This window comes from Microtus pennsylvanicus, chromosome 2 (genome assembly GCF_037038515.1).
Source record: "Microtus pennsylvanicus isolate mMicPen1 chromosome 2, mMicPen1.hap1, whole genome shotgun sequence".
Lineage (NCBI taxonomy): Eukaryota > Metazoa > Chordata > Mammalia > Rodentia > Cricetidae > Microtus > Microtus pennsylvanicus.
The window spans coordinates 32,334,104-32,358,874 of record NC_134580.1 but is presented as its reverse complement, the minus strand read 5'-3'; the positions used below and the strand labels follow the sequence as shown (position 1 = coordinate 32,358,874).

Sequence of the window (24,771 nt, the reverse complement as noted above, 5' to 3'; positions counted from 1 at the left end):
TTACCTAACTCCACATCTGTGTACACGCACTTATGGACCTCATCTGTGTACACACACTTACCTAACTCCAGTCTGTGTACACGCACTTACCTAACTTTACATCTGTGTACACACACTTACCTAACTCCACGTCTGTGTACACGCACTTACCTAACTCCACATCTGTGTACACGCACTTACCTAACTCCACGTCTTTGTACACACACTTTCCTAACTCCATGTCTGTGTACACGCACTTACTTAACTCCACATCTGTGTACACGCACTTATTCACCACATCTGTGTACATGCCCTTACCTAACTCCACATCTGTGTACACGCACTTACCTAACTCCACGTCTGTGTACACACACTTACCTAAATCCAGTCTGTGTATGTAGTAATAGGGGCGCGGCGGAGGGGCTGCGTCCCCAAACACCCCAGCCGCCTGCCCTGGCTAGCTTATGCCCCAAATAATTACACGGACACTGTATTCTTTTAAACACTGCTCTGGCCCATTTCTAATCATCTGTGTAGCATCCCTAGGTGCGCTTACCGGGAAGATTCTAAGCCTAAGTCCATCCTGGGTCGGAGCTTCATAGCATGCGTCTTCCCTGGAGCAGGTAGCATGGCGTCTCTCTGAAGGCGTCTGCTCCGGAGAGAAGAGCTGTGGAGTCTGACCTCACTTCCTCTTCCTCCCGGCATTCTGTTCTGTTTACTCCACCCACCTAAGGGTGGGCCTATCCAATGGGCCCTTTATTGCTTAGCTAATGAAATCAACAGATATGACACTCCCACATCACTTCCCCTTTTTCTGTTTAAACAAAAAAGGAAGGCTTTAACCTTAACATAGCAAAATTACATATAACAAAACAGTTATCAAGTAAAAGTTACATCAGAAACATTTATACATATAACAAAATTGACCGTAAATCTCTATCAATAAAGCAAAATCTATACTAATGCAAATTATTCATGTCTATATCATATCCCCCTTTAAATGTAAAAGAACATTTATAAACTATATTTGGGAACATGGGCGCAGTTTTTTCTCTCCAAACTGCTTCCTGCTGAATGGGGGCGTCGTTAATTAGGTCTTTCATGGTATAACCTGTGTGCTAGTTTCATCTCAGTTGGCAGTTGAGCAAAGCAATTTTCTGAAGATGTTCACAGCAACCCTTCAGGAGGACGTGGTCCATCATACCAAATCGGAATAGAAGAAATCCATAGAGTCTCATCCTCTGTGAAAACAAAAGAAGAATCTCTTTTCCAAAGTATCATATCCTTAGATCCAAATTCTGAAATCATACCCTCATGATATCCGTTCTGGTTCCACTTGGCAGCCCATATAATGAAATGTCTGTCTGTACTTAGCTCCTTTACAGTCAAAAATTTTAAAGAAAACACAATGTACATAATCCAGACTCTCTGTGAATTTTCCATCTTTACGCGGCTTATTTTTATTTATATCTATAACTATCTGTACTCTGTCTCTTTAAAGACTTTACTTTTACTTTTTTCTTTTTAAACCATTAACTTTATTCTCTATATTCTTTTTCTTCTCTCTCCCAAGCCTACGTACATTCATCCAACAGTGTGACTCATTTAGTGGTCTGAATCTGTCCTATTGTGAATCTGCAATTTTTTACTATCCAGGAGCACTTTTGATTTGCGCCTTTAAATCACTAGGCGCTTAAGAATCTAAGCTGCGACATTTCTAGGTTAACTTTTTGCTTTTTGAGCGTATATCTTTGACCTGTAATAACCCTGTAGACCAGGCTGTCTTTGAACTCTCGGAGATCCGCCTGTCTCTGCCTTCCAGGCATTGGGATTAAAGGTGTAGCTACTACACCTTGAACTCACAGAGATCTGTTAGTCTCTGCCTTCTAGGCACTGGGATTAAAGGCGTGTGCTACCACACCTTGAAGTCACAGAGGTCTATCTCCCTCTGCCTCCCAAGTGTTGGGATTAAAGGTGTGTACTACGACACACAACAACTCGCTTCCTTTTTTTGTTTTTTGCTTTAAGAACTTCAACTTTCAGCTTGCATATATTTTTAACACACTTTAAATCATTTAAAAATTTTCTTTGTCTTTGAATCTCTCTTTACTGTATATCTCTCTTTTTCTGACCACATGAGCCTTTAATTTACTAAGCAATATCAGTAGGACTAAAGGCGTGGCTTTGACGGCTGGATCCTTAGCTTTCCAGCCTCATGGCTGAGGTACTGGCTGTAGCCATGTTTATAGCATTTCAAGGTCCCTGCCAGCCAGCAAGCTACAACAGACAACACTCAAATCCTCTCTTGGTAGCCGGCCCTCCTGCCTCAAACAGTCAGAGTTTTCCCTGGCAGGATGGCCCAGAAAGCTGGCATTTTTAAATGGCACAGCTTTTTTCCTGCTATGGCTTAAAACCGAAAAGCACGCGTTCAGCTTTTCGTCAACACCATTTAAGTGTTTCGTGGCAGGACCTCTTAATGAGCTGCAGGGTTTTGCAGCTGAAGCTGAGTCAGGAAGCCTCTTGGGGCTACCAGGTAGGAGCGGCACTCAGCACTTTAATTCTGAGACTGAGCGTGCAGCACAGAAATTCTTTTCATCCAAGTAACATCCAAATCTGACAGGCAGAGCACTGCGCAGTCTGAAAACACGTCCCTGTATGGCGGCAGGAATCCGCCATGCTCTTCTGCCTGCCTAAGCCTGATTTTGCCTTCTGCCCAGGAGCAGGCGGGGAGCTCTGAGTCATCATCACGGTCTCAGAGCACTCTCCTTCTGATCCCAAGCGGGAACACAAACATAAAGCCAGAGTTTGCACTGGCAGCACAGCCCCAGGAAGCCACGCTTTGAAATGACGCAGCGTTTTTTCTGCTGCTGTTGCCGAATCAGGAAATCTCTCTACAGCACGCCACCAACAAACAGCAAAAATCTGTGTTAAACTCTCTCTCCCTTATTTTTAAGCCTTCTCAGGTTTTTTAAGTGGGTTTAGTTAGCCACACGTCTGGGCGTCATTTGTAGTAATATGGAGCGGCGGCTGGGCTGCGTCCCCAATACCCCAGCCGCCTGGCTCCGGCTAGCTTTACCCCCGAAATAATTACACAGACACTGTATTCTTTTAAACACTGCTCTGGCCCATTTCTAATCATCTGTGTAGCATCCCTAGGTGCGCTTACCGGGAAGATTCTAAGCCTAAGTCCATCCTGGGTCGGAGCTTCATAGCGTGCGTCTTCCCTGGAGCAGGTAGCATGGCGTCTCTCTGAAGGCGTCTGCTCCGGAGAGGAGAGCTGTGGAGTCTGACCTCACTTCCTCTTCCTCCCGGCATTCTGTTCTGTTTACTCCACCCACCTAAGGGTGGGCCTATCCAATGGGCCCTTTATTGCTTAGCTAATGAAATCAACAGATATGACACTCCCACATCATGTGTACACGCACTTACCTAACTCCACGTCTGTGTACACGCACTTACCTAACTCCATGTCTGTGTGCACACACTTACCTAACTCCAGTCTGTGTACACACACTTACCTAACTCCACATCTGTGTCCACATTCTTACCTAACTCTACATCTGTGTACACACACTTACCTAACTCCACGTCTGTGTACACGCACTTATGCACCACATCTGTGTACACACACTTACCTAACTCCTGTCTGTGTACACGCACTTACTTAACTCCACGTCTGTGTACACGCACTTACCTAAGTCCACGTCTGTGTACACGCACTTACCTAACTCCATGTCTGTGTACATACACTTATGCACCACATCTGTGTACACACACTTACCTAACTCCAGTCTGTGTACACACACTTACCTAACTCCACATCTGTGTACACACACTTACCTAACTCCACGTCTGTGTACACGCACTTATGCACCACATCTGTGTACACACACTTACCTAACTCCAGTCTGTGTACACGCACGTATGCACCACATCTGTGTACACACACTTACCTAACTCCACGTCTGTGTACACGCACTTATGCACCACATCTGTGTACACACACTTACCTAACTCCAGTCTGTGTACACGCACTTACCTAACTCCACGTCTGTGTACACACACTTACCTAACTCCATGTCTGTGTACACACACTTACCTAACTCCACGTCTGTGTACACACACTTATGCACCACATCTGTGTACACACACTTACCTAACTCCAGTCTGTGTACACGCACTTACCTAACTCCACGTCTGTGGACACACACTTACCTAACTCCAGTCTGTGTACACGCACTTACCTAACTCCACGTCTGTGTACACGCACTTACCTAACTCCACATCTGTGTACACGCACTTATGCACCACATCTGTGTACACACACTTACCTAAATCCATGTCTGTGTACACACACTTACCTAACTCCACGTCTGTGTACACACACTTACCTAACTCCACGTCTGTGTACACACACTTACCTAACTCCACATGTGTACACGCACTTACCTAAGTCCAGTCTGTGTATACGCACTTACCTAACTCCACATCTGTGTACACGCACTTACCTAACTCCACATCTGTGTACACGCACTTATGGACCATATCTGTGTACACGCACTTACCTAACTCCACATCTGTGTACACGCACTTACCTAACTCCACATCTGTGTACACGCACTTACCTAACTCCACATCTGTGTACACGCACTTACCTAACTCCACATCTGTGTACACGCACTTATACACCACATCTGTGTGCACACACTTACCCAACTCCACATCTGTATGCGTGCACATATGCACCTCCACACCTGTGTGAACTCACAGATACACACAGCCCTAGTTGTCTGGAACTCACTCTAGACAAGGCTGGCCTCAGACGCACAGAGATCTCCTGCCTCTGCCTCTAGAGTGCTACGATCAAGGGTGTGCTCCACCGCTGCTCTGCTGGCTTCCCCTTTAAGTAATGATTGTAATACAAAGTAAAACCATGTACATGCTTTCGTTCTTGTTGTCAGGACTGGAGAGGGGCTCAGCAGCTAAGACTGCACTGCTCTCGAAGAGGACCTGATCTGGTTCCCAGGGCTGCTGCAGGGCTGCTTACAACCGCCTGTCACTCCAGCTCCAGAGGATCCAGATTGAAAAGATGACAAAGATAGGGAGACATCTCAGCACTTAGGAGCACTGGCTGCTGCTTTAGAGGACCCAGATTCATTTCCCAACATAGCGGTTTTGTCTGAATTCCAGCTCCAGGGAACCTGGGGTCTTCTGGTCTCAGTGGGTACCAGGTACACATGTGCACAAGTGTGTATGTATGTGTGTGTTATATTACCCATACTTATAAAATAATAAAGTAAGCCTGGCGGTGGTGGTGCACGCCTTTAATCCCAGCACTCGGGAGGCAGAGGCAGGCGGATCTCTGTGAGTTCGAGACCAGCCTGGTCTACAAGAGCTAGTTCCAGGACAGACTCCAAAACCACAGAGAAACCCCGTCTCGAAAAACCACAAAAAAAAATAATAAAGTAAAAAATTTAAAGAATTGACAAAGACCAGGGTCATGAGGAGTAGGGAATGAGCAGTCCACATTCTTCACCCCACATGTGCTATCTAAGGGGAGGCTGGCAGTTTGGGAAAAACGTTTGTTTTATCTAATTTTTTTTTTTCCGAGGCAGGGTTTCTCTGTAGCTTTGGAGCCTGTCCTGGAACTAGCTCTTGTAGACCAGGCTGGCCTCAAAATCACAAAGACCTGCTAGCCTCTGCCTCCTGAGTGCTGGGATTAAAGGAGTGCGCCACCACTGCCTGGCCCTACATTTTTTATTGTAATTTATTTTATCTTTTAAAGATTTCAAAATGTTTTATCATGTTTGTTTCTCTCTATCTCTGTGTGTGTATGTGTGTGCTGTGTGTGTGTGACTGCATGTTGTGTGCAGGTGAGTGGAGGCCAGAGGTGTCAGATCCTCTGGAGCTGGAATGACAGGCGGTTGTAAGCAGCCCTGCGGCAGCACTGGAAACCAGATCAGGTCCTCTTTGAGAGCAGTGCAGTCTTAGCTGCTGAGCCCCTCTCCATTCCTCATTTGATTTGATTTCTGTGTGCATGGGTGTTTACCTGCATGTGTGTCTGTGCGCCATGCATGTGCCTTGTTTTTATTTTTAATCAAGTGTTTGTATGTGTATGGGCGTGGTGTGTACACTGGAGTACACTGCCGGCAGAGGCCATAAGAGGGTGTAAGATCTCTTAGTGCCTCAACGATAAGTGATTGCAAGCCTCTGAATATGGGAGCTGGGACCTGAACTCAGATCCTCTGCAAGAACAGCAAGAACTTTTAGCCTGTGACATGGCTCTCCAGGCCCTCCCTGAACAATGCTTTAACTTGTTTTTCTAGAAAGTGCCCTGTCAGATGTGTGCGTCAGCAGAGATGTAACTTGATTTGTGTGTGTGTGCACGAAAGGTATATGAAGCTATTGTTTGTAAGGTCACTTGTTCACAGCATTCATTTTCCCCAGGTGTGATGGGACACACACACCTTTGATCCCAGCACTTGAGAGAGAGAGACAGGTGAATCTGTGAGTTTGCAGCCAACCTGTTTGACAAGGCGAGTTTCAGGCCAGTTCTAGACCTAAGTAGTAAGACCCTGCTAAAAAACAAAGTGAACTAAAACAAAACCCCAACAAAACAAAAAGTCACACTAACAGAAAACCCACGAAAAAATACTGAGGTGGATTTCCAGCAAACGATGAGAATGAATGAAAAAAGAAGAGATTTTATTGTTGCATGGGGAGGAGTAGAAAGAACCAGACACTCTCAGACTTTGGTGGACTTTGTCCCTCAGGTCTCTTCACATCTGGAGAGCCCTGTGCAAGAAGCTGGCCTGTGCCCAGTCCACAGAGGGTGCTCGCGTCACCCCACACCGCGTCTGTGGTCAGCTGCCCGGAGAGGTGTGTACCCAGAGCCTCCATGGTCCCCTGGCAGGTCTTGTGTGCAAGTCCCTGACTCCAAATTGGGTAGGGGAGTGCGGTGAAGAGCCCTGGCCCTGGGCTTGACAGGTAGAGAAGAGCTGACGTCATCATCTAAGTGTGGTGCATTGACTTCTAGGGATGGCAGGACCAAGATCGAGGTGTCACCAGCCCCCAGAATGTTGTCTGTGACATAGAAAGGTAGATTGTGAGTGAGGTCACTTCTGGTGACACACATTATGAATCTAAAACATGAGTTCCCTTCCCCTAGCCATGCCCTGTCTCTGACCACAGCTATAGAATCAGAGCTTGCCTTACCTGGGGCAAGGGACAGTGTCGCCGAGCATACCACTCCTGGCAGTACAGGCTGACCTGGATGCCCTGGCCCAGAAAGAGCAAGGTCCACATCAGGATGTTCCAGGCTGGACCCGTGTGCCTGTCGTTCATGGTGAAGTTCAGAAGCCCTAGGCCAAGAGACGGCTTGTCAGTTCAGCTCCACATCCCTGTGTCTTGTCTCCTTTTGCCTCCCATGCTAGGGGCTAGGAAGTGATGTACCAGAAGGGAAATCCGTGCTCCCCAGACAAGATCTTGGACCATGGGACTGGGGGAAGTTCAGTTTGCCCTCACTTCTTGAATCTTATGCTGTATTTCCCAGACATACCAAGGTTTCCCCATTCCCTCCACATCCTTTGACTGAATGCTTCTCTGTAGCCAGAAACCTTTCCCCTAGTCCCTCTGGATATGCCTATTGCTTCCTGAGGTCACTCAGACCCAGCAGACCCCAAAAGACCTGAGGGTCACCGGAGCAGGCAGGCCTCCACCCGCCCCCAACCAGCGGCCTCCCAGCTCTGGATCAGAGGTTACGCTCACCCCCAAACACAAGGAAGAGCATGAGCATGACGGGGTAGAAGAACCCCAGGACGAAGCAGAAGATGTACTCGTGCACAATCGCAGACATCAGGAACACTCCCAGCATGGCCGCCCTACGGGACCGCCTGCCCAGAAGCTGGTGGGCAAGAAAGAGAATGAACGCGTTTCTTGCGGTACCATCTCTCTCTCTCCAAGAAGCCGGGAAGGAGTGGGGTTAAATGGAGAGAAAGTGGCGTTTGGGGTCAGAGAGTCCACACTACTCTTATTGAAGGGCATAGTTCTATTGATCCTAAGTTGCGATTTTATTGGTTTGGGGGGTTTTGTTTTTTGTATTTTGACAGGGTTGGAGACATTTGCTTTACACATGCTAGGAAGGTGCTCTATTATTAAGATATGTCCCCAGCCTTTATTAGTACTAATATTATTGTTTTTGTTTGTTTGTTTTTTGAGACAGGGTCTCTCTTTATAGTCCTAACTGTCCTGGAACTCCACGTGTAGCCCAGGCTGGCCTTGAGTTCACAGAGATCCTCCTGCCTCTGCCTCCTGAGTGCTGGGCTTAAAGGCGTGCGCCACCATACCTGTCCCCCAACCTTAATTTTTTGTGCATGCATGTTCATGTTTTGTGTACAAGTGCACATTGCCTGAGTGAGTAGGCCAGAGGATAATGTTGTTACTTGGGGCCTTTTGTGGGTTTTTTTTTTTGTTGTTTGTTTTTTGCTTTGTTTTGTTTTTTGAGGCAGGGTTTTGTTTGTCTAAAACTCAGCGGGAAGGCCAGGGTGGCCGGCCAGCTCCAGATATCTCTCCTTTTATCTGAACAATATTACTGGGGCAGAATAAAAGAGAGGGCACCCAAAGAAGCCCATTTGCTGGGACTGTGAGAACTGAGAAGTGTGAATAGCTCGTACCCACAGCCCTAGGACTGAGAACTGAGAGGTGTGAATAGCTCCTACCCACAGCCCCGGGACTGTGAGAACTGAGAAGTGTGAATAGCTCATACCCACAGCCCTGGAACTGTGAGAACTGAGAAGTGTGAATAGCTCGTACCCACAGCCCTAGGACTGTAAGAACTGAGAGGTGTGAATAGCTCCTACCCACAGCCCCAGGACTGAAAACTGAGAGGTGTGAATAGCTCATACCCACAGCCCTGGGACTGTGAGAACTGAGAGGTGTGAACAGCTCCTACCCACAGCCCGTCTTGATATACATAGCTGTACAGCCAGTCATGGACCACCACGTTCCAGGTACGGTAGTAGTTGGAGAAGGAAGTAGAGTTCCACCAGTCCTAGGGAGGGTGTGGATTTGGGGAGGGATGGAGGTGAGATCTCAGGTCCCAGGTACTGCTGTGCCCCACACCCACCCCACTTCTGTCCTCTCAGAAGGGTTGGCTCTTGGCCAAACAGAGACAGCAACATTCTCCCCCTTCCGTCTTCCAATCTCCCTCCCCCCCCCACCAGCCACTCAGAGACAAGATCTTCACACCCCACCCACCCAAGAGCAGTCAGGCCTGCTGCTGAGAGGAGCAGCAGCATCCCCACACCCTGAGGCCCTATTGCAGACCAAAACCACTGGAAGGTGACACCCACCCCAGCTACCCTCTTCCCTGGGCTCTCCCAATGGGTCCAGGCCGCACCCGGTAGAACATCCTGTCTCCAAATCGCAGCATCTCGGCGAAGGCGTTGAGCCAGCAGTGCAGGAAGGCGAAGAAGATGAGGAGCAGCATGAAGATGCCTGGCGGGCGGGACAAGAGGTGCGGCCCCACAGCCCCCGGCTCCCCGACACTTAGCAAGCATTCACTCACTCATCATCCATGCATTCCTTACTTTACACATCTGCTAATGTGATTGATATCCGCCTATGGCTGAAAACCAGAAATACAGGCGCACAATGTCCCTGGCTTTTGGAAATTCATAACACTGAGACAGACACACCAAGGTTGAAAGTCATGTATGGGTCAAGGTCAGGTATAATGGGAACTAATGGTCACAGCAGCCAAGGATGTTCAAGAGAATACAGAACAAGGAGTGAACTGGAAAAGAAGTTTGGCTGTGAGGCGGGCAGTGCGCCTGTAGTCCTAACTACTGGGGCTGAGACAGGAGGATCATGTGAGCCAAGGGCTAAGGGTAGCCTAAGCACATAGCAAGGCTCTATCACAAAATAATAAAAATAAGTGTATGCAATAAAAGAAAACTTAGAAAAAGAAGAGTAGGAAGAGAAGCTTCCCAGAGAGGACCATCTTAGCTGTGGGCCTCCAGGAAGGAATCCGATTCCGTAGCTGCAAAGTAGAGAAGAGGCATTCCAAGCTGAACCTCCCGCTATGGCAAGCCTGCAATCCTAGCTACTTGGGATAATAAGGCAGAAGGATTGAGTTTAAGGCCAGCCTGGGTAGAGGGTGTTTCAAAAACAAACATAAACATTTTAAAAAGAAAGGAAAAGAGAAAATCAAAAGGCTGGAGAGATTGCTCAGAAGTTAAGAGTGCTAGCTACTTTTCCAGAGGACCCAGGTTCAATTCCCAGCATCCACACAGAGGCTTACAACCATCCTTAACTCTAGTCCCAGGGATCCAGCACCCTCTTCTGGCCTCTGTATGCACCAGGCACACATGTGGTGCACAAACATGCATTCAGATGCAATATCCATACACATTAAAAACCGTCCCACCTGAGCAACCTAGTGAGACCCAGTCTTAAAGTAAGACTTGTAAAGAGGAAAGGGTTGGAGATCAGTGGTAAAGCCGGCATGTGTGAGGCCTTAGGTTCATTCCCCAATGTAGAAGGAAGGGAGGGAGAAGGAACACAGGCAAGCAAGAAGGCAGGAAGGGCTTTTGAAGCAGGGCCATGGTGATTAATTCACAGGAGGGATTTCATCTGGGCAGCAAATCTGGGCCCAAGGGGGAAAGGGAAAAGTAGGTGGGGAGCTAGGCCACCAGGCCACGTGAAGGTGGTGGGGAGTTAGGCCACCAGGCCACGTGAACGTGGTGGGGAGCTAGGCCACCAGGCCACGTGAAGGTGGTGGGGAGCTAGGCCACCAGGCCACGTGAACGTGGTGGGGAGCTAGGCCACCAGGCCACGTGAAGGTGGTGGGGAGCTAGGCCACCAGGCCACGTGAAGGTGGTGGGGAGCGAGGTCACCAGGCCACGTGAACGTGGTGGGGAGCTAGGCCACCAGGCCACGTGAATGTGGTGGCGATACGCATGGGAGGGAGACAGACAGAGTGAAACCCGTCCTGATAAGTCTTCCCAGGGCAGGGCATGGCCTTTCTGCACTGTGAGGAAGCTCTTACCTGGGCCCGTGGCGTGCAGGACCGAGAGCAGCAAAGCACGTGTGCTGAAGGGTTCCCGGCTCATGTTGGCAAAGACAGGGACACAGAGGCGGCACAGGATGAAGCAGGCATAGAGCACACAGCCCAGGGCCTGCACACAGGACACACGGCTTTGTCAGGGTGCTGCTTCCTTCCCAGCCTCCCCTACGTCTAAGCCACCCTGAGTCAAGAGCTGGCCATCTTCTACCCCATCTTCTGACCTGAGCAAAGTTCTTGGCCACATAGTTCCACCTGATGCTGGGTGTCCTGCAGCAGCGATAGGAAAGCATAGTTATCACCCTTTTATGTCATCCACTGCTAGACCCTCAGCCCTCTCCAGGCTCCCTCCATCGCCCAGACCCGAGAGGATTCCCTGGGGTTGCGGCAGGGGAGAGGCAGGGACGGGGGGGGGGGGCACTAGGCTCCCTCTTTTGCCCAGACCTGGGGTGTGGAGGACAGAACCCAGGACAGAACCAGATTGATGGCTAGGGACAGTGGATCACGGGAAGGTGTGGGGCAGGGAAGGGGCAGCCTGTTTTCCCTTTACTTCCTTCTGAACAAGTGGCCAGTGCCTGTGGGAGAAGGGTACCACTCTCACTAGGCCCAGGCATGTGGGGAGGGGCGGCAAGGTCTAACCTGGGGTATGTCTCTCTGTAGATAAGTGTAGGGCAGAAGAGGAAGTAGAGGTAGCTGGAGAAACTAGGGGCACCGATACCCTTACCTGGGCAGGAATGAAAAGGCTGTGTTAACATGGGGAGGGTGGGCTGGGGAGGGACCCAAGGTGTGCATCCGAAGGGTTGAACTCGCTCACATTGTAGACTGGCTTTCTAGACCCGCAGTGGCCACAGTCCCTTCTCCTCCGCCTTTACCCTGATCTCCTCTAAGGAGGCTCTCTCATCCCTGCCTTTTCAGATTGGGCCTGGGAAATGGAAAGCACCAGAAGGTCTGGGTAAACCAAATGATTCTCTCAGAAGAGGCCTGAGAATGCTCATGAATAGGGCCATTTGGTCCAGCTCAGGCCAGATCTGTGTCTGCTGGACAGCCGGCTTGGGGCTGGCGAAGGCAGAACATTGCTTTTTCTGATTCCGCCCAAGAGGATCCAGTTCACAGTGGGTCAGCAGGACACCTCACCTCTGACGCGAAGGATCCCAGGGACAGTCTCTCTCAGGAAGGAGTAGCTTTTCATCAGGAATCTAACCTGTAGTGGAAGAGATCTGAGGTTCTGAGAAAAGTCACTTAAACCTCTCTGTACTCAGATGTGAGCCAAGTCAAACCAGCCTGGCAGGAGCCCAATTTTCTTATTCTGTTTCTTTGTTCTTTGTTTCTTCTTTCTTTCTTTCTTCCTTCTTTCCTTCCTTCCTTCCTTCCTTCCTTCCTTCCTTCCTTCCTTCCTTTCTTTCTTTTGAGACAGGGTTTCTTTGTGTAACCCTGACTGTTCTGGAACTCACCAAACTGACCTTGAACTCACAGATCCACCAGCCTCTGACCCCTCACCCCCCCCCCCGTGCTGGGGATTAAAGGGTGTGCCAGCTGGGCCGTGGTGGCACACCTTTAATACCAGCACTTGGGATGCAGAGGCAGGTGGATCTGTGACCTATGAGTTCGAGACCAACCTGGTCTACAAGAGCTAGTTCCAGGACAGGTTCCAAAGCTACAGAGAAATTTTGTCTTGAAAAACCAAAAATAAATAAAATAAAATAAAGGTGTGTGCCACCACGGCCCTGCTAACATTTTTAATTTTTTGCCACATGACTTTATAGCTTAACTAGATAGATGGTGCTGTGACAAGGGCTAAGGTGGACAGGGCAGTCCTCATCCCACCAACTCTCTCCAGAGTCAGTGTTACCTGGCAACATCATTTGTGGACTTTCCTCAGAGTCACAGGCTTACCAGACCCAACGCTATGTCAGGGCCCATTCTCTGTGGACCTGGTCCAGGGATCCCCATGTCCTCACCTGCTCAAAGACCAGCACGCAGCTTGAGGCAGGAGGAAGTTGATGCTTCACCGCCATGTGGACTGGAAGGATGCAGAGCATTGCTGCGTGGGCAGCCAGCAGAACACAGCCCAGGCCAGCCCCCAGCATCCAGGAGCTCCCAGCTAGAGGCCTGGCCCACAGCCGCAGGGTCTGGTAGGGCACTAGCAGAGTGGACAGGAACATGGGAACCCATGTCATCAGCGCCAAGGGCAGCTGTCCAAAGCTGAAGACGAGTAGGTCAAACTCCAGCATCAGCCTGGGAGAGAGGAAGGAAGGCAGTAACTTGGGCAAACTGAGGGGTTTGTGTTGTGGAATATTATTTTAACTGGGCAAAGATATGCTGCATTTGTATCTGTTACGTTTAAATATGTAAAGAAGTGTTGCTGTGGGCTGGAGAGATGGCTCAGTGGTTAAGAGCCCTGGTTGCTCTTGCAGAGGACCTGAGTTCAATTCCCAGCAACCACATGGTGGCTCACAACCATCTGTAGTGAGATCTGGCGCCCTCCTCTGGCGTGTGGGTATACATGGAGGCAGAATGTTGTATACATAATAAATAAATTAAAAAAAAAAAGAAGTGTTGCTGTTTTACCTTGCCTGCCTAATAAAAGGCCTAATAAAAAGCTAGGCAGGAGAAAGTGTGGTGGGGCTGGCGGGCAGAGAGAATAAATAGGAGGAGAAATCTAGGCCAGAGAGAAGAAAGACGAGAGAGAAGGAGTGGATGGGTAAGAAGCCAGGCAGATGCCAGGCAGCAGACATCGAACACAGAAAGTAAGATATACAGGAGTTAGGAAGGTAAAAGGGTAGACAAACAGGTTAATTTAAGTTAAAAGAGCTAGCTAGAAATGTGTGTAAGCTAATAGTAAGCTTCTATGTCATGATTTGAGAGCTGATTGGTGGCTCAAAAGAACAAACCTAGTACAGGATTATTTCTTCTTTTTTTCTAGACTGGTATCCCAGGCTGACCACGAGCTCACGTAAGTAGCTGAGGACGACCTTGAATGTCTAATCTTCTTACTGCAGGGGTCACCAATGTCCAATTTATGCAGGGTTGGGCTAGACCCTTGATAGGCTGTGTTCTGAAAGTGTTCAAGTTTGCCCTGGTGTTGTGGGGACTCCCAGTGCAGACTGTTGCCTCAGAGACACAGTCTCAGGATAGGCTTGATCTAAGCGATCTTTGGAGCTCTAGGTCAATGGCTCGGTATGGCAAACATGAGGCTATGAACAGTTGAGATGAGCTTTGGTTTTATTTTTATTTTTTTTAAATATTTATTTATTCATTATGGATACAATATTCTGTGTGTATGTCTGCAGGTCAGAAGACGGCACCAGACCTCATTACAGATGATTGTGAGCCACCATGTGGTTGCTGGGAATTGAACTCAGGACCTTTGGAAGAGCAGACAATGCTCTTAACCACTGAGCCATCTCTCCAGCCCTGGTTTTATTTTTTTATTATTATTAATTTGGTTCCTCCATGCTCAGGGTTTTGCCTGAGAGGAGTGTATTGGCACTTGCTTGACTTCTCAGCTACTTCAGAGGCAGACGCAAGAGGATGGAAACTTCCTAGCTAGGACATAGGAAGGCCTTGTCTCAAAAATAAAGCAAAACAAATAACAACCAAACAGCTTTTTAAAAGAATGTATTGTTTAGGACTGGAGAAAGGGCTCAGTGGTTAAGAGCACTGACAGCTCTTCCAGATTCAATTCCCAGCACCCACAGGGTGGTTCACAACCATCTGTAGCTCCAGTTCCAGGGGATCCAGTGAACGCTCTCTTCCGACCTATGACCCATGAAGGCACAGGAAACACTCGAACTATTAAAAACAAAAGCCCAGTGCTTGGGAGGCAGAGGCGGGTGGATCTCTGGGAATCTGAGGGCAGCCTTGACATTTTACTGAGCCGTGATCCCTTTAATAATGCTCTTATTCTTTTTATTTTTATTTTGTTTGTTTGTTTGGGATAACCTCTTATTATATAGCTATGGCTGGCCTGGAACTTTCTACGTATACCAAGCTAGCCTTGAACTCATAGAGATCCCCCTGCCTCAACCTCCTGATGCTTAAAGGGCTGCAGCTGAACCAAGGTCCTCCATTCTTACAAGCCTGTCCCTGGGAGAGGTCGGCAGCATCAAAATGCAGGCCTCCCAGGGAGGGTCTTCCTCTAAAACAGATGGAGGTGCTGCAAACGTGGGGATGGCTTCAGCCTCACCTCTCCGGGCCCAGGGCTTGTACTTGATAGAAAGCCAATGGAAGGAGGGAGTATGTGTGTGTGTGTCGCCTACCTTCCCTCATCAATGAAGTCGATGGCCAGGGTACTGATGATCAAGACACACAAACCCGCGATGAACATGTGGTAGATGGTTCGGAAATGCTGCACCTCCATCAGCTCACTGGAAGGAAGGAGCCCAAGGGTCAGGGTGGAAGGCTCTTCAGCAGCCTGCAGGAGCTCAGGAGCTTGGGGCCCCGAATCCTCTTGCTGATTGGTCCGCCTTGCTAACCCAGGGCAGAGCCCTCCCAGACCCTCCCAGCAGAGCACGGAAGCCCCGTTACATCTGTGGAACCCCCAGCCAACCCTTCTCTTCTTATCCTTTGTCCTCCCCACAACTTACTCGAGCAGTGACTTTCGGGTGATAAAAACCTTCCGTCTCACATGGGGTAATTCCCGGGTCCTAGATTGAGAGAGTGTTCAGAACTAGACCCCAAAGAACGAGGGTGGACGGCGGAGGGCAGTGGCGTGCCGAAGGTAACAGGGAGCAACCGTGGCAGCAGGTCTGGAGGGGGCACAGCCAGACCTGAAAGATGGAGGCCAGGGCTCTGAAGACCGGGCACAAAGGCTGCCAAGGAAGAGCACCTGTGGGACCCTCAGACTCACTTGCTTGTATTATCTGGGGCAGTGGAGGGCAGAGGTCTGTCTTCCTGCGGGTAGGCTTGCACAGCCTCCCACATGGCTCGATCCAGCAGCTCTGCCAGCTGTACCTGTGCCTGCTCCAGGAACTGGGTCTTCACAGCCTGCAGGACGAAGCTGGGTTAAGGCTCACTGTCCCTCCCGGCAGCCATTCCTTCCTTACCGCGCGCATTTCCTGAGCTCTCTGGACCACACAGTGTTCAGTGCTAGGAACAGGAAGAGGTAAGAATGGCCCCAGAGCTTCCCCAACATCTCTGTCTTCTCGGGGCAGCCGTGAGGACAAGGAACCTCCGCAGAGGCTGAACATGGCAGCATATGCTTGAAACCCAGCTACTTGGAGGCAGAGGCAGGAGGATGGTTAAGTTTTAGTACAGTTTGAGTGAGGAATTCATCTCAAAGAAGAAAAAGAATGACGGTAGGAGGGAAGCTGTGAGACCACTGCCTCCAACCTCACCCTAACCTCTGAACGGAACCGTAGCCGTAGCTAGCGGGAAGACCTCGCCAGCCCAACCCTGCTCCTCCATCTTAGCCCAACTACCTCTCTCTCTCTCTCTCTCTCTCTCTCTCTCTCTCTCTCTCTCTCTCTCTCTCTCTCTCTCTCTCTCTCTCTCTCTCTTCGAGCCAGGGTTTCACTGTGTAGCCCTAAAACTCACACTGTAGACTAGGCTGGCCTTGAACTCAGAGTTCTGCCTGCCTCCTGAGTGCTGGGGTTAAACACAGGCACCACCACCGCCTTGCTAGCCTGATTCTTTTTATTTTACAAGATGTAAACAAACCTATTTTAAATTGGGGGAGGCAGGATCTAGATTGGCATTGTCTGAACAGTGCTACCAATTTACCCGAGGCTTTAAAATATTTATACAAAAATTGGGGCTGGTGAGATGGCCCGGAAGATAAAAGCATTTACTGTGCAAGCCTTGTGACTCCCAAACCCACAGTGGAGAGAACTGAGTTCTGAAGATTTCACACACACCACCACCACCACCACCACCACCACCACCACCACCACCACCACCACTGATTTTAAAAGTGAGGTCTTATCTCTGATTATTGCCAAAGACTAATGAAAAAAAGAAAAGCTAAGCAGTAATTGGTGATTTAGGCTTCAACACTGCCCTCCAGTTAATCTTAATTCTAACTGTGAGTTTGAAAACATTTTTTTTTTGAGACAAGGTTTTTCTGTGTAGCCCCGACTGCCCTTGAACTCTTGAACTTGATCTGTAGACCAGGGTGGCCTTGACCTCTAACTCACAGAGATCTGCCTGCCTCTGCCTTCTGAGTGCTGGGACTAAAGGCGCGCGCCACCTCTGCCTCCTGTCCTGGAACTAGCTCTTGTAGACCAGGCTGGCCTCGAACTACCTTTTCTTTCTTAGGGTCTCACGTGGCCCAGGCTAGTTTGGAAGTGTAGCCAAGGATGACCCCAAGCTCCCGGGATTGCAGTGTCTGCCGTCCATGGGTTTATGTGGTACACTACCAACTGAACTCCAACCCTGGCCCAGACCTGTCCTCGTGATCCTCACCTCCATATGTCGGGTCCATTGCACCAAGTCTGGGGCTCTGTGCATCTTACCGTCTCCTAGGAGGAAGAACCAAAAGGGGGCACCCAAGAGGGCAGAATTAGGGTAGAGCTGACCTTGATCTGGAAAATGCTTTCTGTGTGCTCACTAGCCTCTCTGTTCCCAGGCAATATTTAGAGCCATGAGTGGAGTCACAAGAAGGGGGAGTGATGTGTGCAGTGAATGAGGCCATTGGCAAGAAAGAGCCTGGTGCAATCACTGGAATCAGGGACGAAGTGCTCCATTCACCCTTAGAGAAGGAAAGGCTGTGCTCTGAGCATCTCTTTCCTCCATGCCAGTCCGAGTGGGAATAGCACAGAAACCTCTGGCTTCCCAGGTAGCAAGGAAGGGAGTTTCCAGCGGCACAGCTCACTCTGCTAAGCAGGACCTCTCACTTCAGGTCGGTGGGGGTGGGGCGGGGGCTCACCTTCTCCACAGACTCCCTTCTCCTGCGTCTCTCCCACCCCTTCTCTTCTCCGCAGTTGGAGCCTCGTTGACTCCATGGTGGCCGTCTGGAACGGGCAGTGGGCAGCGGCTGTCCGTCTTTTTCCTTTCCTTCTCAGCCTACCTCATAGGTTGAGCTCTTACCCACTCGGAGATCTGACAGCTCCAGAGACTAAAGTCCTTTCTGGAGGGCGGAGGTCAGATAGGTTATCTCTCTGTACTCGGGGCCTCTCAGGTCCTGGCTCTGCTCTCTAGCCTCTCTATCCTCAACCACAATGGCCAGCTTCATGCTTGCTATCTCGCTTTTAGGAGTGAATCTGTGCCTGAGGCTGGGAGGGGGACTTTGCCTCCTAGTGCTTATCACCTGGGCTCCTACTGGCCCTCTTTAGGGAGGCTGAAGGTCAGGGAGGGGCCAGAAACGTCTTCCTGTACCTGGTATTCAGCTCTCTGAGGGCACATGATGGGGTCTGTAGGTACATGTGTATAATGATGTTTTGTTGAGGTCTGTGTTTGTGACGTGTGACGTTGAGGTCCTTCAAGTTATTCTAGGCAGCAAGGTCCCAAATGTCAGCCCTTCTCTACACCTTGGGTTACCACGTAAGCAGAAAGGTCAGACTGAATAGTACCAGGGGTTGTGATGCTTCCCTTTGCCGTCCCCTGCCCATGGAACTGCAGAAAAGTGGCCCAAGGCCCAGGTGACCACCAGCACAAATAATCTGGGGAAACACAGGGAACCTGAACACCGGTAGAACGGAGGGCAGGTAAGCACTTTGAGACTTCCCTTTTGGCAAATTCCTGCTGGGGATTAACCATTAATCTTCCTCCTCCATCAGTCCAAAGATCAGCAATAGAAACAAGATTGCAGCCACCATAACCTCACCAGCAGCCAGATGCTACAGCAGGCGGTGATCTCAGCCAGTCCCCACGCCGGAACCCAGGTGGGTGTCTGGTGAGGCTAGAGGGTGGGAGGCCCACACCAGTGGCAGTCTGCTGCATTGCTAGGAGGATGGAAGGACTGATAGGGTCTATGAGTAATGGTAGACAGAGAGCCTGGGTCTCCAGAGCTGTAAGGGATGGACACACAGACATAAACCAGAGACCCCAACACAGCTTTATTAGTGCCCCAAGTCAGCATTTTTTTCTAGCTAGATGTGTCAAAGCCGAGGGCGAGGGGAACAATGGGACAGGGCCTGAAGGCTGGTCTTGGGGCACAAAGCCCGGGTGACCATCACTCCACTCTCAGACGACAGCCCTGCGCTCTTGCCAGTGTCCTGCAGGCTCCCACCCTGCTTTAGCCACTGCCCCTGGCAGAGCACTGAGAGCCTCCATAGCCATCCGGAGACCCTGGCAAGGGCCGGCCCATTGGATCCACACACCAGCAGGGACCACGGCGATTCCCTTGAGAGGAACGGCACTGGGGAGAGAAGCACAAACCAGGGTGAGGTCCAAGGTTTCGAGCAGGAGAAACATCTCAGAGTTAAGAACTTTATCAGGTAACTAGAGCCCCATCCTGCTAGGCTAGAACAATAGTTTTCTTTTTTTTTTAAATATTTATTTATTTATTATGTATACAATATTCTGTCTGTGTGTATGCCTGCAGGCCAGAAGAGGCCACCAGACCCCACTACGGATGAATGTGAGCCACCATGTGGTTGCTGGGAATTGAACTCAGGACCTTTGGAAGAGTAGGCAATGCTCTTAACCTCTGAGCCATCGCTCCAGCCCTAGAACAATAGTTTTCAAAATGTAGCTTCCAAATCAACTGCACCTGCATCCCTTTTGGGTTAGAAATGGGTGTTCTCAGCCGAGAGGGCTGAGTCAGAAAGTGTGGCCTAGACTTCAACAGCGCATATGCCTCCAGAGGGCTCCCAGGGCTCTGGCTTGACAGCCTCTGTGGAGAGGTCACTTTAGGTCTTCTACTGAAATAGTTGACCTTTGACGGTTTTTTTCTTTCAAATCATATTTTTATTTTACTATTTATTTTGAGACAGAGGCTCAGTAAGTTTGTAGGCCAGACAGGCCTTGAAGTTACAAGCTTCCTGATTCTTTTCATGTCTATGTGGGTCTTCAAGTTGGAAGATCCCAAAAGGCAGGGGAAGTAGCTTATGTGGATGTCCTGGTTTGTTGTTTGTGTTTTTGAAACAGGAACTCGCTCCTAGCCTTCCATCATGTACCAGCAGACCAAAGCATCCTTTCTGTATCTTTGTTTGCCACTTGTTAAGTGCCCCTTCTCACTTCCTCCAGGGACCTTGCACAGAGGGGAGGAGAGAGGAGGAGAGGAAAGAGAGGAGAGGAGAGGAGGGGAGGGGAGGGAAGGGGAGAGGAGAGGAGAGGAGAGAGAGGAGAGGAGAGGAGAGGAGGGGAGAGAGAGAAGAGGAGAGGAGGGGAGGGGAGGGGAGAGGAGAGAGGAGAGGACAGGAGAGGAGGAGAGGAGAGGAGAGGAGAGGAGAGGAGAGGAGAGGAGAGGAGAGAGGAGGAGAGGAGAGGAGAGGAGAGGAGAGGAGAGAGAGGAGAGGAGAGGAGAGGAGAGGAGAGGAGAGGAGAGGAGAGGAGAGGAGAGGAGAGGAGAGGAGAGGAGAGAGAGGAGAGGAGGAGAGGAGAGGAGGGAGGAGAGGAGAGGAGAGAAAGGAGAGGAGAGAGGGGAGGGGAGGGGAGGGGAGAGGAGAAAAGAGGAGAGGAGAGGAGAGGAGAGGAGAGGAGAGGAGAGGAGAGGAGAGGAGAGGAGAGGAGAGGAGAGGAGAGGAGAGGAGAGGAGGGGAGGGGCCTCTTTACCTGCTGCTTTCTGTAGAAGCCTCTGAGGTCACAATTCGGCACATAGAGCCCGGGTGACCCCCCTCGGAAGACCTCAGTCTGGAGGTTTTGCAGTATGGAATCCAAGTGTCTGCGGCAAGGACCCTGGAGAGGAACAGAGGTGGGTGGGGACGGTGCTCAGAATTGCAGAAACCTGCCTGGTCCAGACTTCCTTAAGTCTGTGGAGCAGTCTCCAGTGGAAATCTCCAGCCTTCTGCCTCCCTGCCAACCCTACACGCACCATCTCAGTGTCTTGAACAGCCCTTGGATTGGGCCTTATAGGGGTGGTGGAGGTCCCTGGATTCTTCTGCCGGTCTCTGTGGCTTGTGTCACGTTGGCGGGAGGCACCTCCATTGGGTTTCCTTTCCTTTATAGTCTCCTCTGTGGCCACAAGAAGAAAGGGAGAAGAAATCAGAAGTCAGCCAAGGCCAAAGACTAGCTCTGCAATAGCCTTGGTCCATCTCTGCTGGTTAAAGTGAGAGTAACTGTTGGCTTTATGAACTAAAAGTAGCCAGCTTTTCTCCTAGTCTTATCCTGGCTGCTATTTCTTCCTCTAACAAATAATTATTCTGTGGGTATGATGTTGGAGAAGTTATTTTTAAGGAGTTACTTTTTAAAAAAAAATTATTTATTACGTATACAACATTCCTTCCATGTATGCTTGCAGGCCAGAAGAGGGCACCAGATCTCATTATAGATGGTTGTGAGCCACCATGTGGTTGCTGGGAATTGAACTCAGGACCTCTGGAAGAGCAGTCAGTGCTCTTAACCTCTGAGCCATCTCCCCAGTCCCCAGGAGTTACTTTTTTAAATGTTGTATTTGTTTAATTCTGTGAAGCTGTGATACTTTGCCTGTTTAGAACACCTGATGGTCTAATAAAGACCTGAACAGCCAATAGCAAGGCAGGAGAAAGTGTAGGCGGGGCTGGCAGGCAGAGAGAAAATATAGAAGGTGAAAACTGGGAAAAGAGGTTCTGGAAAAGTAGCAGCCCGAGAAGGAGGAGGACATCAGGGGCCAGCCATCCAGCTACATAGCAATCCACAGAGGAAGAATAAGATTTAAGGAAGTAAGAGAAAGGGAAAAGCCCAGAGACAAAAAAGTAGATGGGATAATATAAGTTTAAGGAAAGCTGGCAAGCCGGGCGATGGTGGCGCACGCCTTTAATCCCAGCACTTGGGAGGCAGAGGCAGGCGGATCTCTGTGAGTTCGAGACCAGCCTGGTCTACAGAGCTAGTTCCAGGACAGGCTCCAAAGCCACAGAGAAATCCTGTCTCAAAAAACCATAAAAAAAAAAAAGGAAAGCTGGCAAGAAACAAATCAAGCTAAGGCCATATGATTACAACTAAGAATAAGCCTCCGTGTGTGATTGATTCATTTGGGAGCTGGTGGCCGGCCCTCCAAAAGTCCAAAGAGCTCAACATCATATAACTACTATAGCATGTGGTGTACATCTATAATCCCAGCCCTTGGGAGGCTTAGGCAAGAGGACTGCCACAAGCTCAAGGCCAGTCTGGTCTTCTCAGCAGGGGCTGAAGAGACTGTTCAGCAGTTAAGAGCACTGGCTACTCTTCCAGAGGACCAGAGTTTGATTCCCAGCATCCTCATGGTGTCTCATTTTTGGGGTCCATGTGATACACAGAAACAGATACAGGCAAAACACCCACACATGTGAAATAAAGATAAAATCCTACAGATAATATTTCCCAGAGCAACTGCTCCCCTTGCCCACCCCCTGCCGCTGCCCTGGCCCCACAGGGTGTCTCTGTGTAGGCTTGCTTGGCTGTCCTGGAACTCACAGAGATCCACCAGTCTCTGCCTCCTGAGTGCTTGGATTAAAGGCATAAGCTACCACCGCCTGGCCCTCCAGAGCCATTTTAAGTCTTATAAGGGAGAGCATTTTGGAAAGCAAAAGCTCAGAGCTAACACAAAGCACCATTGGTTATTTCCATTTAGGCGTTCTGTGAAAAGACTTGCCTATTCCACTGGAGGCCAGAAGAGGGCACACCAAGCCAGGGAGATAGAAGAACTGTGTGTGTGTGGCGGGGGGGGGGTTGTCCAAAGGAACCCAAAGGAATGTGTGTCCCTATTGTGACCCCTCCAGTAGTGACTCAGTCCACCCTCCCAGGCCTGAGATATAGTTACTTTGAGGGCCTTTTCACCTCTAGTGGTGAAGGAGCATCTGGATTCAACCCTAACCAGGACGCATTGAAGATGGCAAAGGGGCAGGAAATAAGAGGCTTCCAAACTTCAGGCTGCACCTAGTCCTGGACAGTTTCTGGGTGTTCTCGGGAGAGCTCAGGACTGGGAAGGGGCGACAGAAGTAAGTCAGGGCTAGGAAAAGGCTGGGGAAAAACGGCAGCGTGCCAAAGATAAATTCTCATACTTTTTATTTTCTCCACTCCCTCTGCAGTCTTCTCAGCTCTCATTCCCTGGGTACCACGTCTTCCTCAGACCTTGTACCTCACTCCATGCATTTAGTGCCAAACTGTGGTGATGCTTCAAATTGCCTTTTTCAACCGAAACACAGCTTCTGAGAGGAGCCCTAGAAGCCTGAGCTCTGACACTAAAGAATGGGACTCCAACACCCGCACATGTGTGAGTGTGTGTGTGTGTGTAAGAGAGAGAGAGACAGAGAGAATGTGTCCACGATTCAGATAGGGTTCCATGTAGTTTAGGCTGCCTGGTACCATGTAGCCAAAGATGATACTGATTGACCTTCCTGCCTCCACCCCCTAGGTGCCCAAATTACATGCATGCAATACCGGTGATCCGAATTCATTTATCGTCCCTTTCTATGGAAGACCCAAGGACTCTTCCTATCTTCCAGCTTCCAGTTGCCTCCTCACCCCCCATCTTTTGAGTGCTGACTCACTCTGGTCCCACCCGCCCAATGACTCAGTCTCTTGGGCTCATCCCTGGGGTAGGGTGGGGCAGAGGGGGGCATTCAGTTCTGACCAGGTTTAAATAACAAGGCTGATTTGGCAGATTTCTTCTTTCCCACCTCTCTGGCTCTCTCCAGGCCCTCCAAGGTCTGTCCACTCTCCCCAGTCTAGCCTGACTCAGTATCTTTTCTTCTAGACTTCAGGGATCAGGTACTTCCAACACTGGCACTGAACGAGGAGCAGGAGGCATTTGCCAATGTGTGGAACTGGAGTCTGAGGTTCCCTTTCCTCCTCCTCCTCCGTTTGGAATCTAGGTCCTGTCTCCAGCGTGGGCCACTAGAGTGGTGGAGATAGCTAAAACTGAACTCTCCAGCCTCCTCCTACATATGCCCCTTTCCATCAGGAGAAAAGAAATAGGGGAAAGGAAGAGTGGGGAGTCCGGTTTCCCTCATTCTCAGGTGTCCCTAGCCACATGCAGCCTCAAAGCTGTTCCCTGATCTTTCCACTTCATGGTCCGCTCAAGGCCTGGGAGGAATCAATGGGCCAGTCCCACAGGCTCGATGCCCACCTGCATCGATCCAGATTCCTGCCAGGAGAGACTAACGTCTGTCTCAGGTGGGCTGGTGGAAGGCGGAGTGGGACGTGAACTCACCCGAGGGCCCCCTGGAGCGTTGACAGCGGCCCTGGCCCATCAGCAAAGCCCGCAAAGGTGTCTCTTCATTTTCTCGCGGTTGGCACTGCAGTCCTGGGGCGCACTTAGGGATGTAGACCCCGCACAGTTGCCCTTCTCTCCGGAGGCAACCCCCGGCTTCTGCACAGCCCTCTGCATGCGACCCTGCCTCTTCCTCCTCCACGCAGCCCCCGCGACAGTTGGTCTGCACCCCCGACCCTGAGCCGGCAGCGAGTAACAGGGTTAGCAACAACAGCAGCGGTAGAGGAGGCAGCCTGTCTCGGGTCATGGTCAGTGTTTTTGCCCAGTGCACTCCTTTTAGAGTGTAATGTGGCTGCTGCGGGGCCGTTGCTCCTCTGCTTTAAGAAGCAGCCCTTAAAAACCCCGCCCTTGAAAGCCAGGTGAAGCGGGAGGGAAAGAGGGCAGGGTCTCATTCCCTAAACTGGGTGGACTGGAGGGCCACCCACCTGGGTGCATCTGTCTTTCCCCTCAGCTGCTGTTTACT

The 24,771-nt window shown here is 50.1% G+C and overlaps 2 protein-coding genes across 2 annotated transcripts; both read right to left on the bottom strand.

The window, feature by feature from the left end:
- Window positions 1-6,728: 6,728 nt before the first annotated feature.
- Soat2 (sterol O-acyltransferase 2) lies at window positions 6,729-16,075 on the bottom strand. The gene is made up of 13 exons (XM_075963590.1): window positions 15,891-16,075; window positions 15,628-15,687; window positions 15,301-15,408; window positions 13,000-13,276; window positions 12,176-12,242; window positions 11,681-11,765; window positions 11,266-11,311; window positions 11,027-11,156; window positions 9,377-9,474; window positions 8,930-9,028; window positions 7,747-7,882; window positions 7,195-7,340; window positions 6,729-7,062 (listed from the first exon to the last, which is right to left on the bottom strand). The coding sequence occupies exons 1-13, from the start codon at window positions 15,962-15,964 to the stop codon at window positions 7,012-7,014; spliced, it is 1,377 nt and encodes a 458-aa protein (XP_075819705.1). The 5' UTR covers window positions 15,965-16,075; the 3' UTR covers window positions 6,729-7,011.
- A 2,940-nt stretch (window positions 16,076-19,015) lies between these two features.
- Igfbp6 (insulin like growth factor binding protein 6) lies at window positions 19,016-24,771 on the bottom strand. Its single transcript, XM_075963589.1, has 4 exons — window positions 24,249-24,771; window positions 20,955-21,094; window positions 20,696-20,818; window positions 19,016-19,337 (listed from the first exon to the last, which is right to left on the bottom strand). The coding sequence occupies exons 1-4, from the start codon at window positions 24,553-24,555 to the stop codon at window positions 19,215-19,217; spliced, it is 693 nt and encodes a 230-aa protein (XP_075819704.1). The 5' UTR covers window positions 24,556-24,771; the 3' UTR covers window positions 19,016-19,214.